General features: G+C 36.0%; 1 protein-coding gene across 2 annotated transcripts; it reads right to left on the bottom strand.

The window, feature by feature from the left end:
- Positions 1-2062: 2062 nt before the first annotated feature.
- LOC107221579 lies at positions 2063-16741 on the bottom strand. 2 transcript variants are annotated; one of them, XM_046737218.1, is made up of 5 exons: positions 15921-16741; positions 9189-9506; positions 7071-7347; positions 5533-5649; positions 2063-3082 (listed from the first exon to the last, which is right to left on the bottom strand). In XM_046737218.1, exons 1-5 carry the CDS (start codon positions 15924-15926, stop codon positions 2334-2336), a joined length of 1467 nt encoding a protein of 488 aa, XP_046593174.1. In that variant the 5' UTR covers positions 15927-16741; the 3' UTR covers positions 2063-2333. The 2 variants fall into 2 exon arrangements, with proteins under 2 accessions (XP_046593174.1, XP_046593173.1); XM_046737217.1 differs by having other exon boundaries at positions 9189-9509; positions 15921-16739.
- Positions 16742-27101: the final 10360 nt, after the last annotated feature.

The raw sequence follows: 27101 nt of genomic DNA, 5'->3' as shown, positions 1-27101 counted from the left end.
AATATCATAAATTATATCGTTTTCTATTCTTTTTTCTTCTTCTTTTCTTTACGCCTCTTCCGTCTATCTTATATATAATTATACAATTGATATTCGCTGGCAACGAAAGTCCGTTTAAAGCTATACAACACGTGTTACAGGTATATAATGCAATTGACCATCGTCATCATCATCATCATCATCATCATCATCATCATCATCATTCGCTCGTGATCTGCTTATCTCGCAGTGCAGTATATTATACTGAAAAATTTGGTTTATTTACTCTCGTTATGTATTATTTAGGGTAATCGTTCACAGGCTTGTACTGAACGCTGCCATCTGCCCGGAAGCTTGGGTAGTACGCGTAAGAAAATACCACTGAAACAATAATGTAAGATAATTATCAAATGTACAGGGCACCTTATACATGGGATGTGAATTACTTTCGTGTCGCTCAATATCCGTATCCGGAAACTCCTGTGCAATGTGCAAATTTATTGTTTACATATTTTTCTTCCCCTCTTTCCCGCTACAATCGCTCGCTAAAATCGTTCTCGCATGAGAGCTGACCGCATTTGAACGATTTTCACCAACCAAAACCGGCTAAACTTTGAGCTCGCTTATCTCTAACGGCAGCAGAATTCTAATCTGATTAAGGATTTGTGTAACGGGCGTACAGTCTAGGCAAAAAACGAACAGAACCTGCAGACGTGGAATTATAAAATCAAAGTTCTCAAAGCGGGGCTCGAGAGTCGCTTCAGACGAACTTCCTTTGAAAATTATTTCCGTTTAAGAGAAAAAAATATTTTTTCCATTACCTGAGGCCTCATTCATGTAAATTCAGTCGCAACTTGTATCTGGGTTCTTTAGAACTAACAATTACGATCGCCTACGACCGATAGGTTTTTGAATTGCGTTCTGTTACACCTGCTTATGAAGAAGAGGATATAGAGGGTGGCCTAAAAAAATATATAAAAAAAAAAAAACGGAATCGATTTGAAACGTGAATAAAGTCATAAAAAACCTGTTGACCGAATTTTGAAAACTTTTTTTTTTCTCGAAATTAGAAGACCGAATCTTTCATTTTGCGTGTGAAAACCAGGAAAATTTGTATTTGTTGTTGAGACACGCGCTCTTGAGAGATGGATTTTGAAAAGGTTGCTGGGAGATTGACAAAAATTAATATTAAAGAATGTTGAATTCAATTTCCTTGTGATATTGTGATTCGAAGAATAATTCTGGCATTTTAGAAATGCTCCGAGATTTTAATCACATGACGTGAAACATTTCTTATGAAATTAGAATCAAACCGCGTGCTTCGAAGTTATAATTCTGTTTTCGGGAGGCATTATCAGGAAAGTACACTGTCAAAAAGTTGGCTGTAAGTGATGTCGAGAACTTGACCAAGATTGATTCAGACCGCGACAAACCGCCAACCACACCAGGCATGTATAACGAACATGTCAGATTTTTCGAGATCGCGTTACGGCTGACTTTTTTGATATCGGCGAAATACGTAGAGCATCACATTTTCAGTGGTGGGAGAGAATTTTTCACTGATCCTGAAGTCACATGACCTGCATTGCATCCTGGCGAAAGATAGTTCTGGCAATCATATTGAAGTTAGTAACGTTAACGTAGCATTCATATTTCGAAATCTTAGTTCCTTCAAAATCATTGTAAAATTAAGAAAATAGTAATTTTTGTCCCCAACGTTTCGTTCCCATAACGTTACTAACTTCAACTTCATTTCTGGCGGTAGTGACCGTGAATGATGGACACATTATACCGTATCACTTAATTCCGCTCCCCGTTTGCTTTCTTCCGTTGATCATATAAATTGTTAGAAAATTTTGAAATATTAAAAATCAACGAAATGTGTGAAAAGCACAGTGTAATCAATCGTATCAAAATAAATTAGTCCTTGAGTCATAATTTAAGATCGACGTTAGGTTTAACATTATTTTTTTTCAGTCTCCCGCAGCGACATTTTCAAAACCCGATATTCAAGCGCGTGTACCTCGGCAACAAATGAAGATTATCAAACACGATACGGAAGATTCATTCTTCTAGTTTCAAGTAAAATAAAGTTTTCAGAAATCGGTCCACGCGTTCGGATTTTATTCACGTTTCAAGTCCGTCGTGTTTTTTTTTTTTTTGTCCACTGTACGTATCTGTATTTCACGTTCGATCCATTCGACCATGCAGACACGACGCTTATCAAGCCACAGACTTGACAAACCAAACGAACGATATGCGAAAATTATTCGCAATCTCGTCTTTCTCATTCATCCCATGGTGAAAACATGACCTACAGGAACCGTCGTCTTTCCTGGCAACCCCGAATTTCTCTACCCCCTAAAAGCCCGTGAGCCTTTCAACATGTAACCGATCGACGGAACGATTCTTATCTCCCCAATTTTCGACGCCATTCCGACCCCGGATCTCTTCGTCAGGGGTCCGTAATTAAGCGGACCACCACGAAGGCTCCCGAATTCCTCATGAATGTAGTTCTTCGATGGTGGTAAATAACTCCTGGGACCGTGCGAGTGGAGGACGGGAACCTCGACCACCGGCTTCGGGAACATCATCATCACGAAGCCGTCATCCAGACCCTCGTGACCCGCCCCAAATGGCGCCATCCCAAAGTCAAAAGGACTTTTCCCAAAGTGTGGACGACCGAACTGAGCCGGCAGTGCCAAGGACGAGAAGTCCAGCTTCGGTGGATCGGCGTGTTCATCTTCTTGGTTGTGGCGATGGTGGTGGTGGTCAGACTCCTCCTCATGGTGTTCCTCACGGTGTTCCTCACGATGCTTATTCGATTGCGAGCTCGAGCTCGAGGCGGAGGATATCTGGCTGATCAGGTTATCGATCCCGCTTCCTGATCCAGAGTCCTTTTGGTTGCCCCCGAAGCTCTCCGACAGTGCCGAAAGCGGCGGATGTCTCGGGGTGATTAGCTCGACTTCGTGATGATGATGATGGTGCTCGGATTCCGGTTTGTAGACCGGATACGGTGAACTTTCCTCGTCCTGATCGCTAGCCGGCAGTACTCCTGGGTCTTCGGCAGGTTTTACTATCACCAGTCCCGGATTATCTGCGTCTGTAAACGTCGGTCTGTCAGTTCCGTCATCCACGGGTGTTAAGCTATGTCGGATTATTCATCCTCATCATCGTCAAATTAATTTTAAAACCCTCCGAGAGATTGTTTTAAGGTCTTCGCGGTCTATTCGGGTCAGTTCCTAAGGCGATGGACGATGAACGCAGTGTTTTGTACGATGTTCGTGTGATTTGTGAGCCGATAATTAGTTCCTTCATTTTATTTCATCCAACTTACAATCAGGTATTAGTGTTAATTGGAGATTCTTTATGACAGGGATGAGTTATCGCATTTGGTACCTATTGCCGTTATACCTTGGGTATTACACATGCCTGCAAGACGTCTCATCGCGTGGCTATCGTTCACCTCGCTTCGACAATCGACATCCTTGGTACCTCGATGATATCTACCACGTGAGAGAGCTAGAGGAATTCGATTCACTTGTGAAGTACACGCATACCCGATCCATTAATTGATCACGTGTCGACACCGGGTGCGATAGAATATTTCATTCACTCGTTTTCAACACCTGACCTACTGCGGATGCAAACCTGCAGGCGTGAAGTGCGCAACCTTGACATACGAAAGATATCGCTGTGTCGAATTAAACGCTTCGTTTATTGTGCAGCTTCGCGTATGACAGGCGGAAAAAGAAGAATATGAAGGTTCTCTCGCCGGTCGGAAGCCCATTAGAAACGACACGGTTCTGTTTCTTTTTCATTTCGTACAGCTGTTTACGATAATTCCAGTGTGTACCCACTTTGCGACTTAATTGCAGAAACATCATCTTGGGCAGCTTGACGCGTACGACCTGCTTTTATGCCGTTTGTCAGTGAAAACTGACGAAACAAGCCTGACATTGAGACGTCTAAATATCGTCTAGGCGTAACTAACGTACCGTCACTGTTACCAAAAACGCAGTTCGAACTTTTACATAGACTGTAATTCGGTATGGATCTAACGCTATCTGATGTTAAATTTTCGAATTGACCGCAATAATTGTTGCGTCTCAGTTTACACTGGCAAATTATGGCCGATTGGAGCACCACCGTCGCGTTCTTCGGAAACACAAGTCGAAAGACAAATTAAAATGAACCGATAGTTACCGATATGAATACATGGTCAAAGTTAAAGTATCGGTACTCTTGAAATTTTTAAAGGTCGAGTTCACCGGTCCGTCCCAAAAAAAAAAAACCGCGATGATATTCAAGTGGCTGTAACGACACACTAGAAAGTCGTTTCGAGATGTTGCGGGTTTCGACGTTCTACGATCGTTTTCACATCCTGGTCCGGACGGAACAACTTTTCCATTCACGGGTGCCGGCTGCGGTCAATTCAACTTCGTGCATACACTGTGCATCACCAAATGAAATACCATTCCCGCGGGGAAAGGTCGCCGCGATGTTTGACATCCGGTAATTTGTGCGAACCGATTTCGAGCAACCGAGTTTCCCTTTCCTCGCCTCTCCCAATCTCACAGATGATGCTTCTCCACTTGGGCTCTCGCTTTCTCCATACCTGCGCGATCTTCTCACGGGCTCTTCGAACACCGAATTCTCGGTGTTTAATTGTTAAATCGCGAAATCATTTACCGATCGTTTGACGGTCTCTCCAATGGTTTGAAGCTCCAACGACACCTTTGGGTACATTTTCTCCGCTGCTTTAATTATCGCGGACTAAAACTCTCCTTTGTCTAGGTTCAAGTGAACACCGCAAAGAAAGTCTCCTATTCGTTACTCGATTTTTCAAACTGTCGTATTTGTGTGTGTTTGCGTACGCAACCGGTTTTCTAATTCAATCACGGTACGAGGGGGAGGAGATCGAATGCACGCAAACTTATCGAGAGCTGCTGCGGTTCAGGCATTTTTTCAAGCCTTTCACCATTCGCGCGGCTCTCCTAACCGATCGATCGTTTCTAAGACGCTTCTACTAAAATTCTTATTTCCAATTAAGGATTTACGGGCTGTACGGTCAGGTTGAAAAAGTGTTGAATTGTAAAAGTGATGAAACAGAGCTTTAAATAACGTCGCTGAAGCTGTTCCAGTTGCATTCAACTGTATAAGTTAAATGTAAAAATGTGACTGTACATTCCGTACATTCTTGAGATCAACATGGACGTTATGAATAAAGAAAGGACAGAAAAATATATGAAGAGATAATTGAGGTCTGTCACTTGTTACGTGTAAGATTATTCAGGCGCGGGATTTTCGTAGACAACAATTTGTCGTCAATCCAACATTGCTACACTATTTGGTAACTTGATTTCCATGATCACCGCGAAAATCGTTCTACGATACTCCACAACTGCTAATTTTTGGCATCACATCTTGGACAAAAGGTTTCGACATGCATCGTTGCCAGTGTTTTATAATATATTACAATCGCCGTTGCGTTTTTCCTTCTTTTCGTGCTTTTTGTCACGGTTGGACGGGATTTAGAAAAGCTATACTAACCGTCCGACGGCGATGCGTACGCCGTGTGACCGTAGCTGCTGTCCGGTGATGCGTGAGCCGCGTATCCTCCATGGTGACCATACGCGCTGGGCGGTGGACCAGCGTAGGAATCATGGCCTGTGGGAAAGTCTCAAGATTAGTCATGATTCGTGGACAAATTGATGTATTTTTGCGGATGGTTGGAGAGCGTCGAAGTTGTAAAGTGACCAAATGACTAAGCTTTCAAGGTTGGAACTCGAGACGCAGGTCAGACTTTTTGGGAATTAGGGATCGTGTATCAGGTGTAAAGTAAAATTAGGTGAAATCAAGAAGTTTCGAAACGGAAAAATGAAGAAACAGAAGCTTAGACTCGATAACTGACCTGACATCTGATATTAAAAGCGATTCTCTTGGTACAGTAGTGAAGCTGTTGGAAACCATGAATTCAGATCGAAATAGTTCAGTAATTAAGGATATGAGACGGGTTACATTGTCGTGATAATAACTCATTTTGTTTATAAATAAGTTCAACACGTTTTACCGAAGATAGATTTTTGAGGAAATTAATATATTTTGAAGAAATCGTTTAAAATTCATTGTATGCGATCTCTGTCAATTTTAGATAAGTCATTATTTCGGTCAATTATCAAAGATCTGCATAAATATTGAAGTTGAGGCGACGACTTGCGGATAATCCCTTTCCAAACAAAATGAGCTATGATTTATAGAAATTGAATAAATGGAACGATTCGTTTATTAAAAAAAAGATATCGAACGATAAAATGAAATCTATACTCGAAACCGTCGATTCGTTTCTTTTTTGTTTTCTTTTGTTTATTCATATCGATGTGGTCAAATTTTTATTTTTCCCCTACACATTTCAACTTAATTGTTCAGTCTTTACTTTGCGATTCTTTAGCTTGCATACATTATCTTCACTGTACCGTGAACCTGATAAATCCTTAAAAATCTTTTCATACCCCACGGATTTTAACTCTGTATTGAACTAACATATCCCAGTAAAAACTTGTCCATCCCTTTGGTTTCGTCTCAATTAAAATCGTGGACCGCTAGAAGATTTTTTTAACATGCAATCATCTGTCGGAGCTCACTTCTGTTCGTTAATCGAGTCGTTGCATGAAAAAATTTCATTAGCGTATACGTATAAAGCAGAAGAGAAAAAAAAAATTGTTGTGTAAAATATTTTTCTTTTGTTTCCAATGGAAGAAATAATAAATAAGAAAAAATGAAATTCAGCATATCGAAAAATCGAACAACACGTAACAACGTCACTCTCGTTAATCAACCGTCGTATCTGTACTACAATTATTGTTATAATCGCCACAATATCAGCGCATATCATTTTTTTGTTTTTCCGCGTGAAAAGAAATGGTCGAAAATTTTCACCACTTGATTACCTTCGGTTTCTCTGATTTGTACAACGAATATAAAAAATAAAAAAAAAATCACATTCACCCCGTCCCCGTTTTTTTCATCACACAAAGACTCGACTCTATTGATTGCAATAAAAAATACGCGCGTGACGTTGAAATTAGTACCTGAAACTGGAACGTGGGCCGGCGGTTCGTAGTGGTAATGCTGCACAGGTTTCGGCGGCGTCAAAACTGCACTTGCGGCTATGTGACGACCGAGGGACGTTATCGCCTCGCCTTTCGCGCTGATTATGTTACCCTTTGCCGATACTACTATTCCGCCCCCCTTGATCAGCTTTCCCTTTAGGGCAATCACACCCCCGCCGATCGCCTTCAGTGCTTGGAAGAGCGTGTTCAGTATAGCCTTCTTGAACGACCATACGTCGAAGTTCTTCTCGTCGTACTGCGAAGAAATAGTTTTATTTATTTTTTTTTATTTTTTTTTTTTTCTCACACAGTATGCGCAAAATTCGGTTTTACGCACTGTTATTAGTGCGCAAAATAGTGTTTTTCGATACAGTGCGTAAAATGCGACATAATACACAACAAGTGCCTAAAATCGAATTTGAAACGTGTTTCGTATGATATCTTTTTACGCATGCTATGTACAAGAAATATCGTATGAAGCACGTTTCAAATTCGATTTCACGCACTTGTTGCATATTATAATATTTTCATTTAATGGTTCAAGTCGTGGGGGTAAAAAATTAGAATGACCGATTGATAGAAGGAACAAAATATCGAATTTACAAAGACGGGAAAATCCAATTCGTAGTATTATCAAAATATAGAAAGTACAAGTATAGAAAATTTATAATGCAGAAAGAGAAAATATAAAAGTGTGAAAAAATTGAACGGTAAAATCCATAATTTATGTATCGTTCTGTAATATCGAGACAAATTCCGACGATTCTACATTTTAGCATTCTATATTCCGACCTATCTATTTTTTCACCTATCCATACTTCGACTTTGTAAATTTTTAAATTCTGTAAATTAATTTCTCTCTTCTGTGAAAATTCGGTATTGTGCCCCTTCTTTGTTTTGATCTTTCTATAATTTTATCCTCGTACAACGTACGCGAATTATCATATCATATCAATTACCGTAACGTGATAGTTGACGTTGGAATTGTTCTTCCTATAGTTACAATATGAGATAAAATCGTGTTTTCATTGTTTTGCGTGCAGCAGCGGGTGCGGAAATTAGGAACTTGCAGAAATTATCTACGTCTCGAATGATGACGGATTAGGTAATTTTTTCGCGAAACAACACGATGTATCCGGTCATGAGCTGCAGTTTTTTTTTTCCTTTTTTATTAAATTGTTTTCTGCAACTTTCTCCGAACCCAACTCGCACATACATATATATATGTATGCGCATGCACGTACAGCACACAAATTTTTATTCAGCAGGGTAACGAATTTGAATAAAATACTCATACCTGCGTGTATACTACGAACTAGCGGTTTTATAATTGTACCCGTGTGTTTTGACTTCTATACGCTATAATTTATTATATTGACGTGATAACCAAATCTGTTATAATCTTATAACAGCGTTACATGTTATGCCTTCTGGGTATATCATAAAATGGTTGTAAATGAAAGTTTCTAAGAGGAGGAAATTTTGTATGTCCCTAATATTTTTCTCCTTGTTACTTTTTTGTTTTTTTGAGCTCTTCATATTTCTCTTTTTATCTCATACAGTTTTTCGTCATTTTTATTGAAGGCAATTCACAAAATTTATGCAAAAATTGTTATTTCAATTGTATAATTTCAACAATTTTGTCGTATAATTTCGTAATCTTGGATTGTCACGATTCTTTTCCAACGTTTGAAAACGTTTTTATTATCGTTACGTAAATGCTATGACACCAAAACTACTACATTTTCTAGATTACTTGGGAGATTTTTTTACACTTACGTTTGTTTTTTTGTTTTTTAAATTTTTTTCAATGCAAATGATTATTATAATTATAATTTTGTCAGAAGCTTAGTTACATTTAATTTAGGGAAATTTATAATTCTTAGAAGAAAATAACATCAGTTTGTAAAAAATTGTTTTGAAATATTTTCAAATTATTCGAATCTCCTTCGAATCTCACGTATTAAAATTGAGAAAAAAACGTGAGAGAAACAAAGAAACCAGATGTTAGTTTTGAAAAATTGTAAGATCGCGGTTCTTGTCTCGAAGAAATTTTTTTTAACTCTGCTAAAAGAAAAGAATTATCGATTAACTCACGTCGTGCACCGGCGGTCCATATTCGACGGATTCGTACTGATGCGATTTTCCGCTTCCGTCGCTACTTCCGGTGCTGGCGCCGCTCGAAGCCTCGGCAACCTTGCCGAGAATCGCGCTACCGATTCCCGCCAAAAATCCCCCCGATCCACCCCCGGATCTTTTCGTCCTCGTGATCCTACTTTCGGACAATTGCGCGCCCTCAGATTCGGTGAAACTTCTCTTCGCCTCGGAATCCGGCACTTTTTCCACCGCCAAAGAGTCGGAGAGCGGAACCGAGTGGGCGACCACGCAGCATCCCAGCAAGATGAATGCGACGAGCAACTGAAATTCAACAATTTTATAAACTTCTTTCATTTTTATTGGCTCTTCTTCTCTTCTTCTTTCTACTTCGTGAAAGGGAACGGTGACGAGGAGATTCGACAGTTCTGATTACATCTCTCACTCTGATTATCGTTACACAATGAAATTTGCTGAAAATTTAACAATCTTAAAGAGTTTTTTTTTTTTTTTTTCTATGTGTTTCTCGGTTCTTTCTTCGTTTTTGGACTGGTCGAAAGAGAACGGTGAAACAAAAATTGAAAAGCTTTGAATTCATCTGTAATTATTATTCATTACTGCATTTAATAAAGGTATAATACATGTTAAATAATGAAGGATTTCTTTGATTAAAGTTTGTATTTAACTTTGCTCAAAACTAAGATTCACGAATGAGTTGAAGTTTAACAATTCCGTAGGGTTTTTTTTTTTCTTTTCATTCTTCTTATTTCACATTACTTTCTGACTCGTTGTATCTGTGCTTTCAAAAATTGAAAAAACGAATGAAAGAGAACGGTTACAAAAGGATTAAAGACCTTCGATTTCATCCCATTCTAATAGTTATAGAATAAATTATTACATGGTAAAGAATGTCTTTGAATAACCGAAGGATCGCATCGAAATTTGCTTCAAGTTTGTACAAAATTTTAACGATCTTCTTTTTACAATATGAAGGAGATGAAATAAGGATTCTGGGATTAAGTTTATACGCGCAATCATTGAATCACATTTGAATATTGCGAACTGTCGGTGTTTAACGTCTTTAAACGACGAGATAGAATCTGGACTGCGAAAATGGTCGGTTTACGGTTTGATAACGGCTAAACGTTGCACACTAATTTTCGAAAATCATAAACATTGTTGCGTGCATAATGCCGGCAATCAAATTCGTATTTCACGGTCTCGTTGCAGCTTGGCGTAATTTCTTTGTAAAGATGAAGAAAGCAGCTACTCGCAACTAGGGGATGTTTTTCTTTTTCTTTATTTTTCCCTCACACCGTTCATCACTTTCTGCACTTTGATTATTGCGCGAAGTGGAAAGAAATTCTGTACTAGATGCTTATTTTCTTTTTGTTTCATACTTTATAATAATAGTATACGAATGCGTGCGTGAATAAATTTTCTTCCCTTGTTGTACGTATCGGTAAATTATTTTTTTAGTTTTTCTCGTTACCGAGACAAAAGATTATTGAATCAGAAACAGAGAAACAAAAGTGAAAGATATACGTTCATACGTACAATTTATGTTTCTATGCAAAACGAGGAGGAATATCGTTCCGGATGACAAAAGCCTGACGAATATACATATATATATATACGTATAATATATGTTCATACAGGTATTATAAACACGTATATGCATACTTTCATTAATTAGTTATAATTTCATTTAGCCGGTTCTCTCTAGAGCCGGTAAATTACAAAATGAATTAGCATTATAAATTGACACGATCGCGCTGTTTTCTGACATTTTTAACCGAAAGTTGTTCCTTTCGCACTTTCACATTTCTCCCGAACGATGCTCACACGTAACACGTAACCCAACCGATCCTATAAGCTGGAACGGCATTCTTTGCGTTGGTACGTATCTTTTTTTCTCCTTCTTTCTATATTTTTTTCCCCTTCGGGAGTAGCTGGAGTTTGACTCACCAGTTGCGATTTTTTATCGTTGAATTAGCCCTACAGAAATTCGGTTCTTAAATTCAGAACAATAATTTTCGTCCATAAAGTACCGGCACATTATATATATATATTTGGCACAGTTTTTTCTTTTCCTACTAAAGAACAAAAACAATATCCTGCTCACGTCACATAAATCGAAAGTTCAATGTTTCATCTTCGTTGAATTCTGTTTAAGTATTATATGGTTATATATATATATATATATATATATATATATTTGTGTATATATATATTTATTTAACATCGCGTATATCGTTGTGAAAGTTGTTCGATACGTATGCAGATTTTTTTAATCCTTATCTCTTATTTTCATTTATCTATAGACGGGTATAATCTGCATGACGTAAAAAGTTTTTTCCCATGTGGCTGGAAAATCTATAGTCCGATGGAGAAATCACGTAATCGGGTAGAAATTTATTCAAATAAGATGCAAATAAGGCCGGTATTTTATGAGTGAAAAAATCTGGCTGAGAAAAACAGGATATAAAAAATAAGAGAAAAAAAATCTATCTTACGAAATTTAAATTAAATTCGCTATTAAATTTGTATGAAATATAAAATGAGCGAACGAATTATATATAACCGATTAAATACTCAAATGACGTGTCGCGAATTTTTTATTAATTTTTTGCTCTCTCTGTAACTGCAGTATGTGAGAAATTTTTTTTTTCTTTCGTTACTTGAATAAAGAAAATTCTTATTATGCGAAATGATTTTTGGAAGACGTAGACATCGATGTAACATATAAAAATCGATACAATTATAACCGTTTCTGACACGCAGGCTTTTTTTTATCATCCACTTGCTATTCACAATCGCTTACATACATAATATTATAATAACAATAAATTCGCGCTTTATTCACGGCATGCAGCACGAAGTGCAGCCTTGTCCTGCAATGATCGATTGAAATTTAGTTCAAAGACAAACGTTTGCCGTTTACGCGTATTCGTTCAAAGTATACGGGTCATTCCGCGCCAACTCACAGCAATCGCTTTACCGTGACATATTTTAATTTCTTTCAGAATTTTTCCAATGTTAGTAAGGCCCCTGATCAAAGCCTAAAAAGAGAAAAAAAAAATTCACATCACTCGTCGTTACCGTTATTATGAATTTTTACCCATTATTTACCCAATTTAAACCCATCTCAAAAATGCGCAAATTAATTTTTACGAAACAAGAAAAACAAGAACGTACCGTTTTCAAGATAAAACATTTTCACGCAAGATTCAGAGTGCCATGACGTTTTTTCTATTTTTTTTTTTCTTTTTTTTTCACATTTTCTAATATTCCTTTAATATTCTTCCAGTCGTTTTTTCTATCTTCTAACCGTATACAGGTGTACATACCCATTAATACAAACAACAACTGGATTCGGATAATAAATATTCTGACCTAAAAAATCGAACAATCGCGCAGTCAGTACGGATCGCGTGAATTCGCGATTATAACGAAGGAAAGCGAAATGCAGAAAGAATTTTAACGAATACTTTCCATGATGCGGTGGTGAAAAAATTCATACTTGTCGCAAAATTAAACGCATCCGGTTACCGGGAGCGGTTCCTTCTGCGGGTGACATGTGCCTCGCATCGCGTGTTCGTGTGTTCATGCGTTCATGTGTTCATCCGCCACTATATGCACGTAGAAAATAGCTTCGCCAAGGTTTGCGGTCAGTCAAGTGCAGCGATGACTTCGGTACTTATGTACATACATATACATTGTGTATATGCATATGTTTCTCTGTGCATACGGTTATGTGTTATACATAAAAATGATCGCTATACGGAGTTAAGTCGAGCGATTCTGCGGAGAAAGTTTATCATCGCTGATCGTCGCTGCGGAGACGAGTCGAATCATATTACGAATATTGTTCTTTTCGCGTTGGGCGAAGAGAGAAACAAAAAATCTGTTATAAAAAAAAAAAGAAAAAAAACAACTTGAGCGGTTTAATATTTGCGCCATTTGTGGCGTTGATAGATGAATTAAATCACATCATTCCTACTGTATGGTAAAAATTATATTACAAGCATTTGGGAAAAGGTTCAATCGTCAGAAGTTTGGTGAAGGTTTTCTGTAGATAATTTGTATGACGAACAAAATAAGATGAAAAATATTATTATCGTATTAAAAATACCATAGTTCGATCACTTTCGAAGTTCTGATTGTAAAACTTTTTCTCAAATTGTTGATATCATTTTAGCTTATGTCTGTTTCGAATTTGCTCACGTTCGTTTTCATTGCTTGGAAGGAATGTTGTCTCTCTTTTCCTTCAAACTTTCGATTCGGACTGTGGTTCCTATTTGCAGTGAAATTTAATAAAAGAAATTCGAAAACCGCAAAAGTCGAACGGATCGCCAAAAAATGTATTGCAAAATTTTAAGAAATAGTTTTATTCCAGCAGCTGAATGAAATTCTCAACGAAAAGTTGGCTTGATCGCGATGCTGAGACGCGATTTAAAATTGTCGAAAAATTTTCATCAAAAATCATCTACAAATATAAAATAAAAACTGACAACTCGGCGCAGACTTCACGAAAGATTAGTCAATTCGATTCGAATTACCGCACTGACAAGAAAATCTTTTTCCTTTAATCGATTAAAAGAAAAATATGAAAAATTCTTTCCATCTCTAATTTCTGTCAAAATTAGATCCTTCAATTTTTTTCAACGATTCCGTTCCATTTTAGGCGTATCTTAAATTATGTCCAAGCATGACGCGACGTGTAATTACAGGGTCCGTATATGTAACGAATTTCGAATGTCAACCGCGGCGATCTACATCCATATACATGCATATAATATCTATGCAACATGTCTAATACATGTACAATCTGCACCCAACCGAGTCCTGCAATTTATAAAAGTATAATCATAGGTGCACCGCGGTTCCTGTATAACTTTATATACCTAAACATATGTACAAAAATTTGGAGCATTCTTCACTTCACTTTGCCGCCAAATTGCTTGTTAATGCCGTTACTGTTTCTTATTATTGTTATTTTTATTATTATCGTCATTGTTTGTTTTTTACCGGAAGAAATTTCCCCTTGAATATGTCAATTTATAACAGCTATCAGAAGCAACATCGTATTATAAAGAACGATTACTTCGAAGTAAGAGAAAGGTGACGTACAATGTGTAGTACATACACCTGTATAGATATATACACGTATGAATGGATTTTATATACACGACAAGTTACGTGTAGTTTTATACCGCGTATTGTAGAGACATTGCAAAAATGCATCGACGTCGCCATTCCGTTTTTGCATCGCGTTCCAGATTCAAAGCTGATTGATTAGAAAAAATTTTTTCTACATTTCTTCAATAATCCTTCTTTCTTAAATTTTTACTGCGCATCATTGTAAACGCCGATATTATGTAACAGTTGGTGTTTAAGAAATTGCATTGAATGACAAAAAAAAAAAGGTATGTCGATAAATTTCTATAACAATTATCCCGATCGAAGACGAATTTCGTAGTGGGATAATTTTTTTGTTCACCAAGATACAAAAGAGTTGAAAAAAAAAATTGAGAAAAAATAAATAAATAAAATTAAATATTAGATCAAATTTGAAGAGAGAAATTGACCTTTTTTTTTTTATCCTCTTCCTTTTCCGTAACAGCTTTTTATTCTTTAAAGTGGCGCAGAGATCACGAGATCACATTTCTCCCAGCGATCTGTGCAGCGAAGGAGCAGCGAAAGTGATGGTGTAAGGTTTTATCTAGCAGAAAAGGATCCCGATGGCTGTGCGGAAGGTACAGAGCGAATTTATAAGAGCCTTGATCTTGCGCTTGCCGCAATGCGCGACCCAGATTACCGGCGTTATGCCGAGCGGTGCCAAAAAAATTTTATTTGTCAGTAAAAAGAATAGTTTCCAAGTCGCGAAGCGAAAAGAAAGATGGAAATACCGCGTCTCTTTCACTCGTCAACTTGTGTATATAATTCACTTGGCATTCTTTTCGCTCCATCTACCAAATCTTATTCTTCTTATTCTTGCTACACTTTGATTTTAATTCCATGAATGGAAATTATAAACCGACTCATTATCGTATATATGCATAATTCGCACAATAGCTTTCGCTCTGCGTGAAACAAATAATGTATGAGAGAAGAAAGGAAAAGAAAAGAAAAGAAGATAACCCGCGGAACGAAATAGTCCGATTTCGAAAACTACTTGTTCCGAAATCTTTTGTAGAAGCCTCTTTCACGTTTTCACTTTGTTGATTTTTATTTTAATACGCTGCGAGATCTCGCGACACTTTTTTTTTTGGGTTTCTTTTTTTTCTTTTTTTGGTAAATTTCATTTAACGACGCGTAACGAAATCATCTACAAGCGGTAACAAATCTTCGAACGTTGAGAAACGAACTTAAACAGCGTTGGGACGATTTGTAATACTCTTGAAAATTTTTCCTCACCTTTATCATCCTTAAATATTCCTATATTTTCTTTGTATTAAACTCGAATTAAATGTAAACATTAAACACAAAGACTTCCATGGATTGAAAAATAGCAGGACAAAATAAAAAAAGAAAGAAACGAAATTGTAGAAAGTTCACGACATGAAAAGAATGAAAAAATTCATGGTGATAAAATTTGAAAAATTCGACCAAAAACGAAAAGATTTATGAAACGAAACAAACAAGTCACCAAGGTCTGCACCGTTTCAGAAATTATTTTTTATTCGACCAGATCGAACTTCCTGTCGTTAAATTTAACTTTTAATTATCTACCTGCATTTTTGTCCGATTAACTTGCGTTTTCTTGTGTCCAGGACGGTTGGAGGTAAACTTCTGACGAATAACACGGCACTCTCACTAAACTCACTGACAGTAAACCGACTCCAATCTCCTCTCTATATACTCTCTCCCACCCGTCAACGTCGTCGTTGCAGTCCTTTTTTCTTAATTTACTTATTTCGCTTCTTTGCTTCGGTCAAATTTTTACATTTTCCAACTTTTCACCCTTTCTCATCCCTCGAAATCGGCTCATGATCGCAAAAATAAAATTATACCCATTTTCGTTTCAAATTTCTTTACGCATCGTCAACGTTGTCGTTTGGCAAGTGAAATTTTTCAACAAGCGATGTCGTCCATTTGGAATTTAGTTTTAAGTATCCTTGTTGCGCGACTGATATTTTTTCGCTACTTTTCTCTCAACGTTGCGAATCAAACGGTAGAAATTCTTTTGTAATTTTACAGTGATAAGAGACAAATTGTTGTTGCACCTTTTTCTTTCTTTTTTTATGCCCTAAACTTGAAAACATTAATTTTCTATCTTTTATTTTATTTGTTTTCCTCGTTTTATAGAAATTTTTGGTATTCGCAGTTCAGTAAACAATGCAAATTTCGATTACGCTTGATGGAAAAAACCGATAATTTATTTCGTTAGAAGATTTTTAAATATTATTTTTCATCGCCATCACTTATACACGGTAGTTGTTGTCTTAACAATAATTACCGGAGTTAAAAATATTACAAAAAACTTTGAAAATTTCTCTGTGTGAAATCTGAATGAAACGTGTTATCGAATTACGAAGAGAAAAAAAAAGTTACTCTTCTTTTCCCTCTGAATTAGTTCCGTTGTTCGATATCGTAGAATTTGATTTATTTCTCGAAAAGAAATTGACTATTCACAATTTGTACTTTATAGGTACGTGACGATTGTACAAAGATGTTCCAACGGTCGATGGATCATTGAGGATTGCGACTCAGTGTCGTAGATTTTTATACCGTAGCTTTTGGGTTCTATTTTAGGCGCAGTGATTCTAATTTTTCTATTGCCCTTTCTCTGATACTTTTTCTATTTAGGTTCTTCGAGCAATAGTTCGCAGAGATGATTGATGAGAAGAGAAATTCATCGATTGAAAGACCCGTCTTCAAATTTGAGATGCGAGATACTAAAATACACCTTTATAATCCTAAACTAAAACTAATAACTCTTTTTTGTGACTGTGAATATTAACGGCAAAAGAAAAAACAATTATTCACTGCACATGCGAAAGTTCGTATCAACAAATGAATCTTCGGCTTTGACGAGCTGGGAGAAAAAATTCAAGTACGCGTGTATAATGAGAATAAAACAAGTAATTAGACAGAAATTTCAAGGGAGCCTCGATAATCCGGCTCATGATCATCTTCTCGGCTTCATTTCTATCAGTTCAGTTCAATACTTCATGTTTTGACTTTACCAAACGTGAACTCGATCGCGCTTTCTCGCATCATAATTGGCATGGTTTTGAACCATCCGGTAAATATTATCTACCGAAAATACATGCGGCTTTCTAACCAATAATCGTTTGTCATACACGCGGCTTATCGCACAAAAAATGATCATACTTTTCGATGCGAAAAAATTAACGAATGATTGGATGTTGGATGAAATGATTGCGAGCTGCGTAGAATCCTTGTTCATTTTGTTTTAAAATCTAACTTCATTTAAGAACTAATTTTTTCAACACTTGTGTTATTCTTTTCTTATCTTGATTTTATTTTTTTTTTTGTAATTTCCGTTTCGCATTTGATTAAACAATTAATTATGCATTTACAAATGTATACGTTAATATAATCGAAATTGTTACACGAGTTTTATATTAGCATTAGCGAGATTCACCTTCGAAAAATCTTCCTGATCGCAGAGAAAGTGAAATTGTTGCGTTTGAAAGGAATTGCGAACTTTTTTTCTTTCTTTTTTTCACTTTCAGTCGCTGTATTCATCGATTCGGAGCTGTGAAGAATAAGAAAAATATTGGAAAAAGGGTGTAAATAAACGTGAAACATATTTTCAAATTTTGCGCATTGCTGCAGGTTTTTTTTAATGGCGATTTTCAGAACGAATTTTACAAGTCATGATATTCGTATTGGTTAAAAAAATGTAACTCACAATGTACGTTTCTTTCTTTTTTTTTTTTGTTTCAGTCACCATTTTTAACCTGAGAAAATAAAAATTTGGAGAGTGAGACACAAGCTTCCGGAATTTGATGTTCAATCAATGTTTCAAGTATAGAAAATTAGTAGGTATAAAAATGTAAGAACGAATTTGAAAAATTGTACAGCAAATCTGAATACTTTACAGAAATTTCGGTTATTCTTAAATTATTTACAGAAATATCGCATATTATCATGTTTATTTTTTATTTGCGAATGAATTTTCTTTACAATTCGAATGCGCATAAATTTATTCATCGGGGCGGAAAAAAGAAATTCAATAAGAATCGAATAAGCGGCAAGTTTTTTTTAGCGTAAAGGGAAAAAATTGGCCTACCACCGCAATTCTTAATTTTTCAATAATATAAAGTAAAATTCTCATCAAACAAAATTGTAGGATTTACAAATCTTTTACCGGAGTTAAGAATTTTTATTTTTGTCGCTCATTTTGTTCTGTTCAAGTCATATCGATTGACTTCAGAAGGAATCTTTTAATCTCGTAAATAACTTTTATCATCTATACGTTGTTTTTCTTTTTTTTTTCTTACGGTTCCTTTGCAATGTTTCTTTTTGTTTTGACGATAGGTTTTTTTTTTCGTACACGACGTTAATAAAATATTTAAAAACCCGAGCGTAGAGGATATGATGAAAGTATGCTTTGACAAGTTTGCAAAATTGAGCGATGAATTTTTAGCTCGTCGTTATAGAAAGTCCCTTTCACAGGTACGTAACAGAACAATTTCGAAATTTTCGAAAAATTCACAGGTACGTATAATACAATGCTCGGGGGTTTTCTATCTATCTACCGTTTCTCCCCACCTCTCGCTTCTTATGCATATAACGAGTTTAAAGACAGTGATCACGCAGCAAGCGGTGGATCATTCAGCGTGAAAATCTTCCTCGTCGATCCTGCACACGTATGCATGTGTACGTAGGTACTCTTTGTTGTAAATAAATTTCTGTTCATACGTAACGTTATCAAACGTGCAAAGTGCGGATTAGTTATTTTCATTCCCCGCCTCTTGCGCAACGTTCACATGTCATTTACGATGTACGAAAACCCCCTCGTTATATGGATTTCGCTAACTGGATTATTGCAGGCTTCGCATATCCGCTCTTACGTTAAATAACGATATTTCACATGTTACATTGGTATAAATATGTCGAGGAAGTCGAAGAAAGTCTAATGCCAGTGTCTGCGAATGCAACAGCACAGGTTCATATCGTATATAATTACGGTGCAATTTTTTTTCTTTCATTTCTACTTGCAATATATTCGTCGTATACGTTATATATATACGAATTGTGTCATGAATTTGTTCACTTTAAAGTAGAGAAAAAGGATGAAACGCTCAAATTGAAACTGAACAATTTTTGCTAGATTATAGATCGCATTTACTGATCGAAAAAGTGAAAGATTTTTCTTAACTTCGATTTTGACCGTCCTTGCTGCGGTAGAAATGAATATTTTTAAATCGATTTCTCATTATAAAATGCCGTCAATGTTTTCCAAGCAGTTGAGATTTGTACAAAAATAATTTAAAAAAGAAATGATTTTTAGATATTCCGATCAGTGTACCGACCGAGGTGATTTATAAAAAATTTCATTATAACCGTAACACGTGATTTATTATATTACCGATCGTCGATACAGGCAGTGATGAATTTGTAACGTTACAATAAACAGTCCGAATTGCCGATTACTAGGCGTGGAGTCGAGACTTTTGATTCCGATTTTCCTCCTTTCCACGGTGATTTAAAAAATTGATGTATTTAACCACTTTCACGGTGAATTTCGATCGTTTCAAAATCGAATAAGAAGAATAAGATAATTTGAACGCTTGGAAAATGTTACTTATCTTAAAATTTTATGCCTGAATCATTGATTTCGATATAAATTGAAAAAAAGAAAAAATGAATTCAAGTGGTTCAAATTGTAATTAGATCGAAGATGAGACCAACCCTGTAGCCTTTTCATCGTAAATTATTAAATCTAAATCGATTTTTCGATCGGCTTTTACGCCTCGCGATAGGCAGCCCGGCACTTGAGTATGACAAAAGGGTTCTTTGAAAATACGAAGCAATTTCTGACAATCGCGTTGAACTGGTTTCCGAATTCATGTCATTCCTTTTTTTGTCCAGTGAAATCGTGAAATTGATTGGAAAAATGTTTGCATTCTTGTGCGAAGAAATGGAAAAAGAGAAAAAAATAAACCTTACAGCTTTTGAACGGAAATATCGAGGGATCGTTAAATATTCAGAAGATTCAGAATAGCTTGCAGTATTTGATGTTGCGATGAATGTTTTTACTGGATTCAATACACCCTACAATTTCTATTTTCTCCTCTTCTCTTCTTTTCAATCTTCAATCAAAATACATCGAAGCTTGGAGGGATTGATAAATGAAGAAATAAAAATAGTGATGGAATTTCGCCGTGGGTTTCACGATATTTTCATCATACGCTTGTTTTCATCTCTTCACTCTATCACACTATTGTTGGCACTAAAATGTTATATTTAGAATTCTCCGGAGATGATAAACTTTTCCTCCATTATCGCAAAGTTTTGAAATAGATATTTTGTCGTTTTTCTTATCGAAGTCGAACGAAGATATCGGTTTTAGGAAAAAGAATAAAAAGAAACGTTTACGATTGAAGGTAGAAAACTTTGAAATAAATCGAATCGATGCGTTTTATTAATTTTATTACACTATATTTGTACCTCGAGCTATTATCGAGTTATTATATTTACGAGCTGCAAAGATCTCTTTGAAATAAAAAAATAAAAAATAGAAAATACTTTAATTACAAACAGAAGCTTAGATTTTGATGCCTTGTTTCAACTCGTTTTAAAATTGTTAAAAATGAACCAGATTTGTTCGATTTCACTTCATCGATATTTCATTTTATTTGGCTGACTATTTTCTACAAATTTAACAAAAGACTTTTTTTTACATCACGTTGGGATGATTTAAAGACATTCTATGTTACAACCTAGCAGCGATATGTTGATCGTGATAAAAACATGGCGGCTTCGAATTGACCTGCACCGAAAAAAGAAACAAAGATAATAAGTTCTCGGTAACTTTGCAGAAACGAAGACACGTGAATAAGATTATCCAGTGCAATCTAACGAATTTACTAAAATTTAAACCTCGAAATGAAACTGCGTTATCCAGGCTTTTTTCTACAATCGCTGTAATCATATTTATTTAAATTTTCATTGATAAATACTAAAATAATTTGCTGGCTCCAAAATGGTAATAGCGTCAAGCTAAGATTAATCGATTAATCGATTATTTCATATCTCTTTGATACGGTGCAAAGGAAACAAAAATTTCGTAAATTTCAGTATTATTAGTGGAAACGTTTTTTGACAGTTACTATTATAGTTTCATTCAAAATAATGTTCAATTTCAGGTAAAAACTTTCATTTATCTTTCACTTGTCGCGTTAAATAGGTACTCAGTAAGTAAGACAATGATAATGAATGTTACTCCAATCACATAATTTGAAATTGTATTGCGTCGTTCATAGCAGTAAAAAACAACAAAGAATTTTTTATTTCCAATTACCGCTCAGTCCGTATCTATTTTCATTTTTTACCACAATCGATAAATATTGTTCCAGGTAGGAAATGAAAATTAGTTTTCCAGCTGTTACCGCAAAAGTCTGGCATCCGTTGCTATTCTTTCTCATTACGATCACTGTTGCTATATTTTCTTGTGACGGTTGCGAAAATTTAATGCCTGTCCGACAATGAGTCGATGTTAAAGCCTTGTTTGGCTAAAAAAGTACAGCGAACCTCACAAACTGATTTCGCGTTGCAATTACCAAAAAAGGATCGACAATAGCGCAAAATGATTAAGGGGGGAACCCAGTTTAGACCGATCGAAAAATCGTCTTTTTTTTATTGCATGAATCGTTAGTATAACTATTCAAGAATATGTGTCAAAATTTCAAAGCAAAATTCCCATTTCTTCGAATGTAATGAGCACTTAAGTGACCGCCCGTCGGTTCTGTGAAGAAGCGCACGGTAATTATAACGGTGATGGAGATTCGAAAACGTTCACAGCAATTCTAAATTTGAATCCCTACGGTAATGAACTGAAAGTTGTTAAAAGTGAATGTATAGGCCATGTTCAGAAAAGGATGGGAACTCGGCTCCGAAACATCAGGAAAGATAAAAAACTGGGCGGAAAAGGAAAATTGACAGAGGCGTTGGTGAAAAAGCTCAGCACGTACTACGGCTTAGCGATTCGAAGAAATATAAACAGCGTCGAAGACATGAAGAAGGCTGTAATGGCAACTTTTCAGCACATGATATCCGAAGACAACAATCCACAACACGACAACTGTCCAGAGGGAGAAGATAGCTGGTGCAAGTGGCAGCAAGCTAAAGCACTTGGAACAGAGCCTGAACCGCACCCTGCCCCGTTACACCCCGACGTTGAAAAAGAAATTCTTCCGATATACGAAGATTTATCGAGAGACGATCTGCTGACGAGATACTTAGGCGGTCATACGCAGAATGCGAACGAAAGTTTCAATTCAACCGTTTGGCGACTGGCTCCAAAGCATCTACATGCTGGTTTAAAAATAGTCGAGGTTGCAGCATTTTTGGCTACTGCATTGTTCAATGAAGGAAATTCAGCCCTTCTAATGCTGATGAATGAATTAAATATCGTCGTTGGCTCACAGAGCTTCAATTATGCCGAGAGCATGGACAGAAAGCGCGTGACGAGACAGAGTAGGCGCAGCTCATTGGAGACGAAGAAAGGTCGTATAGCTCGTCAAGCGGAGTTGCAAGCTAAAAATGACGCATATGAGCAAGAAGAGGGATTGCTATATCGTGCTGGAATAGCTGATTAACCGGTGAGCATTTTTTATAATTAATTACTGCCTTGAATTTCTCGTTTTCGCTACATTTTATTTCAAACGAGTTTTTCTCGAAACGACTTTTTTTCGACTTGCTTGCATTCTAGCTCAAAAAGTTATTGATCAATCGTTCTGAAATTTGGTGTAGATATTCTTTATTCAATTCCACGTGATATGAACCTAATTCGGGGATTATATTGTTATCATAAATATATGTTCTTATGCAAGATAGATGAAAAAATGTAGTATAAAAACATGACATTGTGTTCAAACACCTCAAAAACATGCAGTTTTCAATTTGTTTGATCAAAATTAGGTTCATATTCTTAGAAAATATGTTTTTAATGAAAAAAAAAAATCCTGATGATTACTGATAAAAATTGCGACGTCAGGGATGTACGCAAGCCAAATGCTCGGATGACAATCGCCCATGGACTCCACGCGGTAACTCCACTATTTCCGGCGGAAATCGTTTGAAAAAATTTCAAAGTATACTTGGAAACATAAATAAAATATCCTCCAAGTTTAAACATTTTGTGATTATTCCTTCCTGGTTAAAAAAAATCATGAAAAACAGTAAAATTTCGACCTCATAAACCGGGTTCCCCCCTTAAGCGTACCTTGTTCTTCGTAATTTCAACGATATTCAAACAGTTTTTTTAACGATACCTGTTTTACTGAATTCTTCTAGTTACTGTAACAAATGAAATTTTTCTCAGCGAAGAAAGATAATCGAGACGATCGATTAATCGTGAAAAAATAACAGGTTATTTTTCGGCCCTCCCGGGATTTTTTTTTCTTATCAATACGTCACGTACAGCCAATTTTAATTATTCTTTTCATCATCGCTCGTGTGGTACAATTGGTACATATACGTACGTCATTTGATACCGCGTGGGACGCCACGCGTATACCATATCTAATATCTTTTCTACAGCTACGTTTTTCCCGCTATTTCATTCGTTCCCTGCGGTTTTTATCGCGCCACAAGAAGCGGGTCGTGAATCAGTGCTTTATACCTACTTAAATACACGCGGAGGAAACTCTAAGGAAACGGAATATCCGTTTCGTCTTCCTGCTCCTTTATCTGCATATCGCTGATTGTCACGAATACTCGGAAGCCGTGCATTTTGCAGGCGCCCTCCTTACGCCTTATTATATTCCACGCACTTTCTTATCTTATCACCGCTCTTGTTTTTCCGAATTGTATTAATGGGAATCCTGTGGCAAATAACCGCGCTCTGCAATTATCAGGCAGCGGCTCATTTTCTATGAAATAGAACGACTCGTTTTATTCCCAGTCGTTATCCGCTATACATATAGAATAAAATTTTCTAAAAATACATTCGTCCCAATTTTTCTCTCCATATAGCAATAATCCTCGTTTTACGACAGTATCAATTCTGCCCACCCTTCTAATTATATCCGAATTTTTTCTCCTCTCATCTCGTCTTTATCCAACCGTACAAAGTTATTTATAGATTTATTCGGATGATCGTCTAATCGTTTCCAGAATCTATTACGATTTATCAATTATAATTTATGATTAGATCAGATTGAAACGTTAGATTTTGCTCTAATTAGATCTGTTTATTTTTTTTTCACACCGATTACAGTATCATGGCAAATTGAGTGAAATTTATCGGGATCAATGAGATTATGGTAAAAATATTAATACATCTTTATTGTTGCGTTAATTTTATTCTTCTCTTTTACTCTTTGTCTCATCGCCAAAATTGCGATAAGTTTTCTTTTTTTTTCGTTTTATACGTCAAATTTAGAAATATTTGTAAAAATAAGCGTGGGCAAGAATTTTTTCAACGTAAATCGATTCATTTTTATCGTCGCGTTATTATAAGCCACAAAGTTATAGGTAAAGGCAAACCGATTCAAGTTTATTCTCTTCAATAATATTATTGAGATAATTTCTCCCGACCAAGTTTTCTTGGAGAATAAATTTGAACCTGCAAATTTACGTGGTTCCCTCTGTTTTTTGTTTCATCGCCAAAATCGAAATGAATTTTTAATTCTATTTATCACGTTTTGTAAGCTGCATAATGAAATCTACAACGTTACTCTTTTTTATTTGTTGAAATTCGTGGTTTTCAGTTGTTCTTCTCTGTGCGAAAGGCGACCGTTCATCGTTTCAATTCGAGTGAACTTGCGCAGTTTAACTTTCATCGGAATTGAATTTTTTTACTGTCGAGACGTCACTGTTTATGCTTACATGTTTATATTAAACGTTGAACGTACATTGGGCTGTAAAATCGCCTCTGAAGTATGTATAAATAAATATTCCGATGTTTTGTGATTTTATTTTCCGTCTTAGCTTTGATAAAAATTTTACAATTTAAAATGCATGTATGGCTATACGCTCGGCTATACGTAACTGTTAATTCCTTCTTCGGCAGAGTTAAGCGTCTCGCAATATCCACGCCATTATACACATATAGCCGTGATTCACAAAATAATTTCACAACTATGTTAAGTGTATCCATAATACTGTCCAAGCTTGAAAAAAAAAATTAGAAATCGTGTGTCTCGTCTTTTCTTTTAAAACAACAGCGATAAAAATTGTATCAACAACAGTTATGATAATAATGCATACACAAATACCGTTCATTATACGCGAAATGAATTATCTGAACAATGATTGAAAATAATTACGAATTCTATTTTCCCAATACGTACTATTTCTGTTTTACTCGCTTGATTTCTATCCCCTACTTTAATTTTAACATATTCCTCCTGCAAAACTGCACGATGAAAATTAATGACTACCGTTTGCATGGCTACTGAGTCCTCGACAAATATTGCACAGTTTTTTCATGTATTACTACGGTAACGATTGGACGGCGCACATGTGTAACAGTCATTTATTCGCAAACGCGGTTGATTCCAATGGAAATTTTCACCGGAACCAGAAATCAAATATCACACATAATGTGCCACCCTGAGAGTTATAGTAACTAAAAAAATTCAGTGAAATAGGTATCGTTAAAAAACATGTTTGAATATTGTTGGAATTACGAAAAACGAGATACGCGTAGCCATTTTGCACTATTGTCGATCCTTTTTAGTAATTGCAACGAAAAATCAGTTTGTAAGGTTTACTCTACTTTTTTAGTTAAATGAGGCTTTAACGTCAATTTATCGTTCACAAGCATTAAATTTTTGTAACAGTTACAAGAAAGTGTATTAACAGTGATCGTAATGAGAAAGAATAGCAACGGATGCCAGACTTTCCGGTAACAGCTAGAAAACTAATTTTTATTTTCTACCTGGAACTATATTTCTCGATTGTGGTGAAAAATGAAAATAGTCAAGGACTGAGCGGTAACCGGAACTAAAAATTTCTCTCAGTGCCTGGGTGTAAACGCAATCGGTGTACATAATTGCACATGCAGGTATTATATGTAAAGTATATCACAACACGATCTACGTCAGGATTGAAAATAAGCTCAACTTTTATAACGAGTTCATGCGAAAAAATGTGTTGCAACTTTGTGTCTGCAAAAAGGATTGATTAACACGAGAGTTGAAAAGAATTTGAAATGAGTTTCAATGATAATTAATTAAAGTATGATATTGTCTGCATCGGGAAAATTTGTCACTTTTTATACCTTTATGAACAGAAATTGGGTGCTTGAAAATCTAATAGATGAGCTTATTGTAAGGCAATGAAACTTGTGATAGAATTTTTAAAGCTATTGTAGAAAATATTCGAACTTTGCACTTTCTCATTATAGAGACTGTGAAGCAGTTTTATTAATCGAGTTATGAGCGAAAGGAAAATAGTGTCGTATAATACGTACCTAATAAAAAATTTTAAATTGTAAGGTTTGATTGAAAATGTGTATTTGTAAGTAACTTTGCATATTTCTTAGTTTTTTTCCCCTTCAGTTACTACGAATATTCATTTTATACTTTAATTTCCTTGTGGTTCTGATACCTAAATTTTTTTTAACTTAAAAAAATGTTGCGTTTTTCTAAGAATGAGATCACCGCAGGGATAAGTAATGACTGGGTGAAACGCATGATAATCAGACTTTGACGTTTAGAACAGGCGGAAAACCGCTTCGCAAGTGTGTCGCGCGTTTCTTGAATATCG

The sequence above is a fragment of the Neodiprion lecontei genome, chromosome 4 (assembly GCF_021901455.1).
Source record: "Neodiprion lecontei isolate iyNeoLeco1 chromosome 4, iyNeoLeco1.1, whole genome shotgun sequence".
Lineage (NCBI taxonomy): Eukaryota > Metazoa > Arthropoda > Insecta > Hymenoptera > Diprionidae > Neodiprion > Neodiprion lecontei.
Note: the sequence above shows the minus strand (reverse complement) of the source record. Positions and strands in the feature narration are given on the sequence as shown.

Excerpts from the sequence above, each read along its gene's own strand:
- LOC107221579 (XM_046737217.1), bottom strand. Across the intron at positions 7,348-9,188 it reads ATGGACCGCCGGTGCACGAC|TACGACGAGAAGAACTTCGA; the intron begins GTGAGTTAATCG and ends ATTTCTTCGCAG. Across the intron at positions 5,650-7,070 it reads GGCCCACGTTCCAGTTTCAG|GCCATGATTCCTACGCTGGT; the intron begins GTACTAATTTCA and ends ACTTTCCCACAG.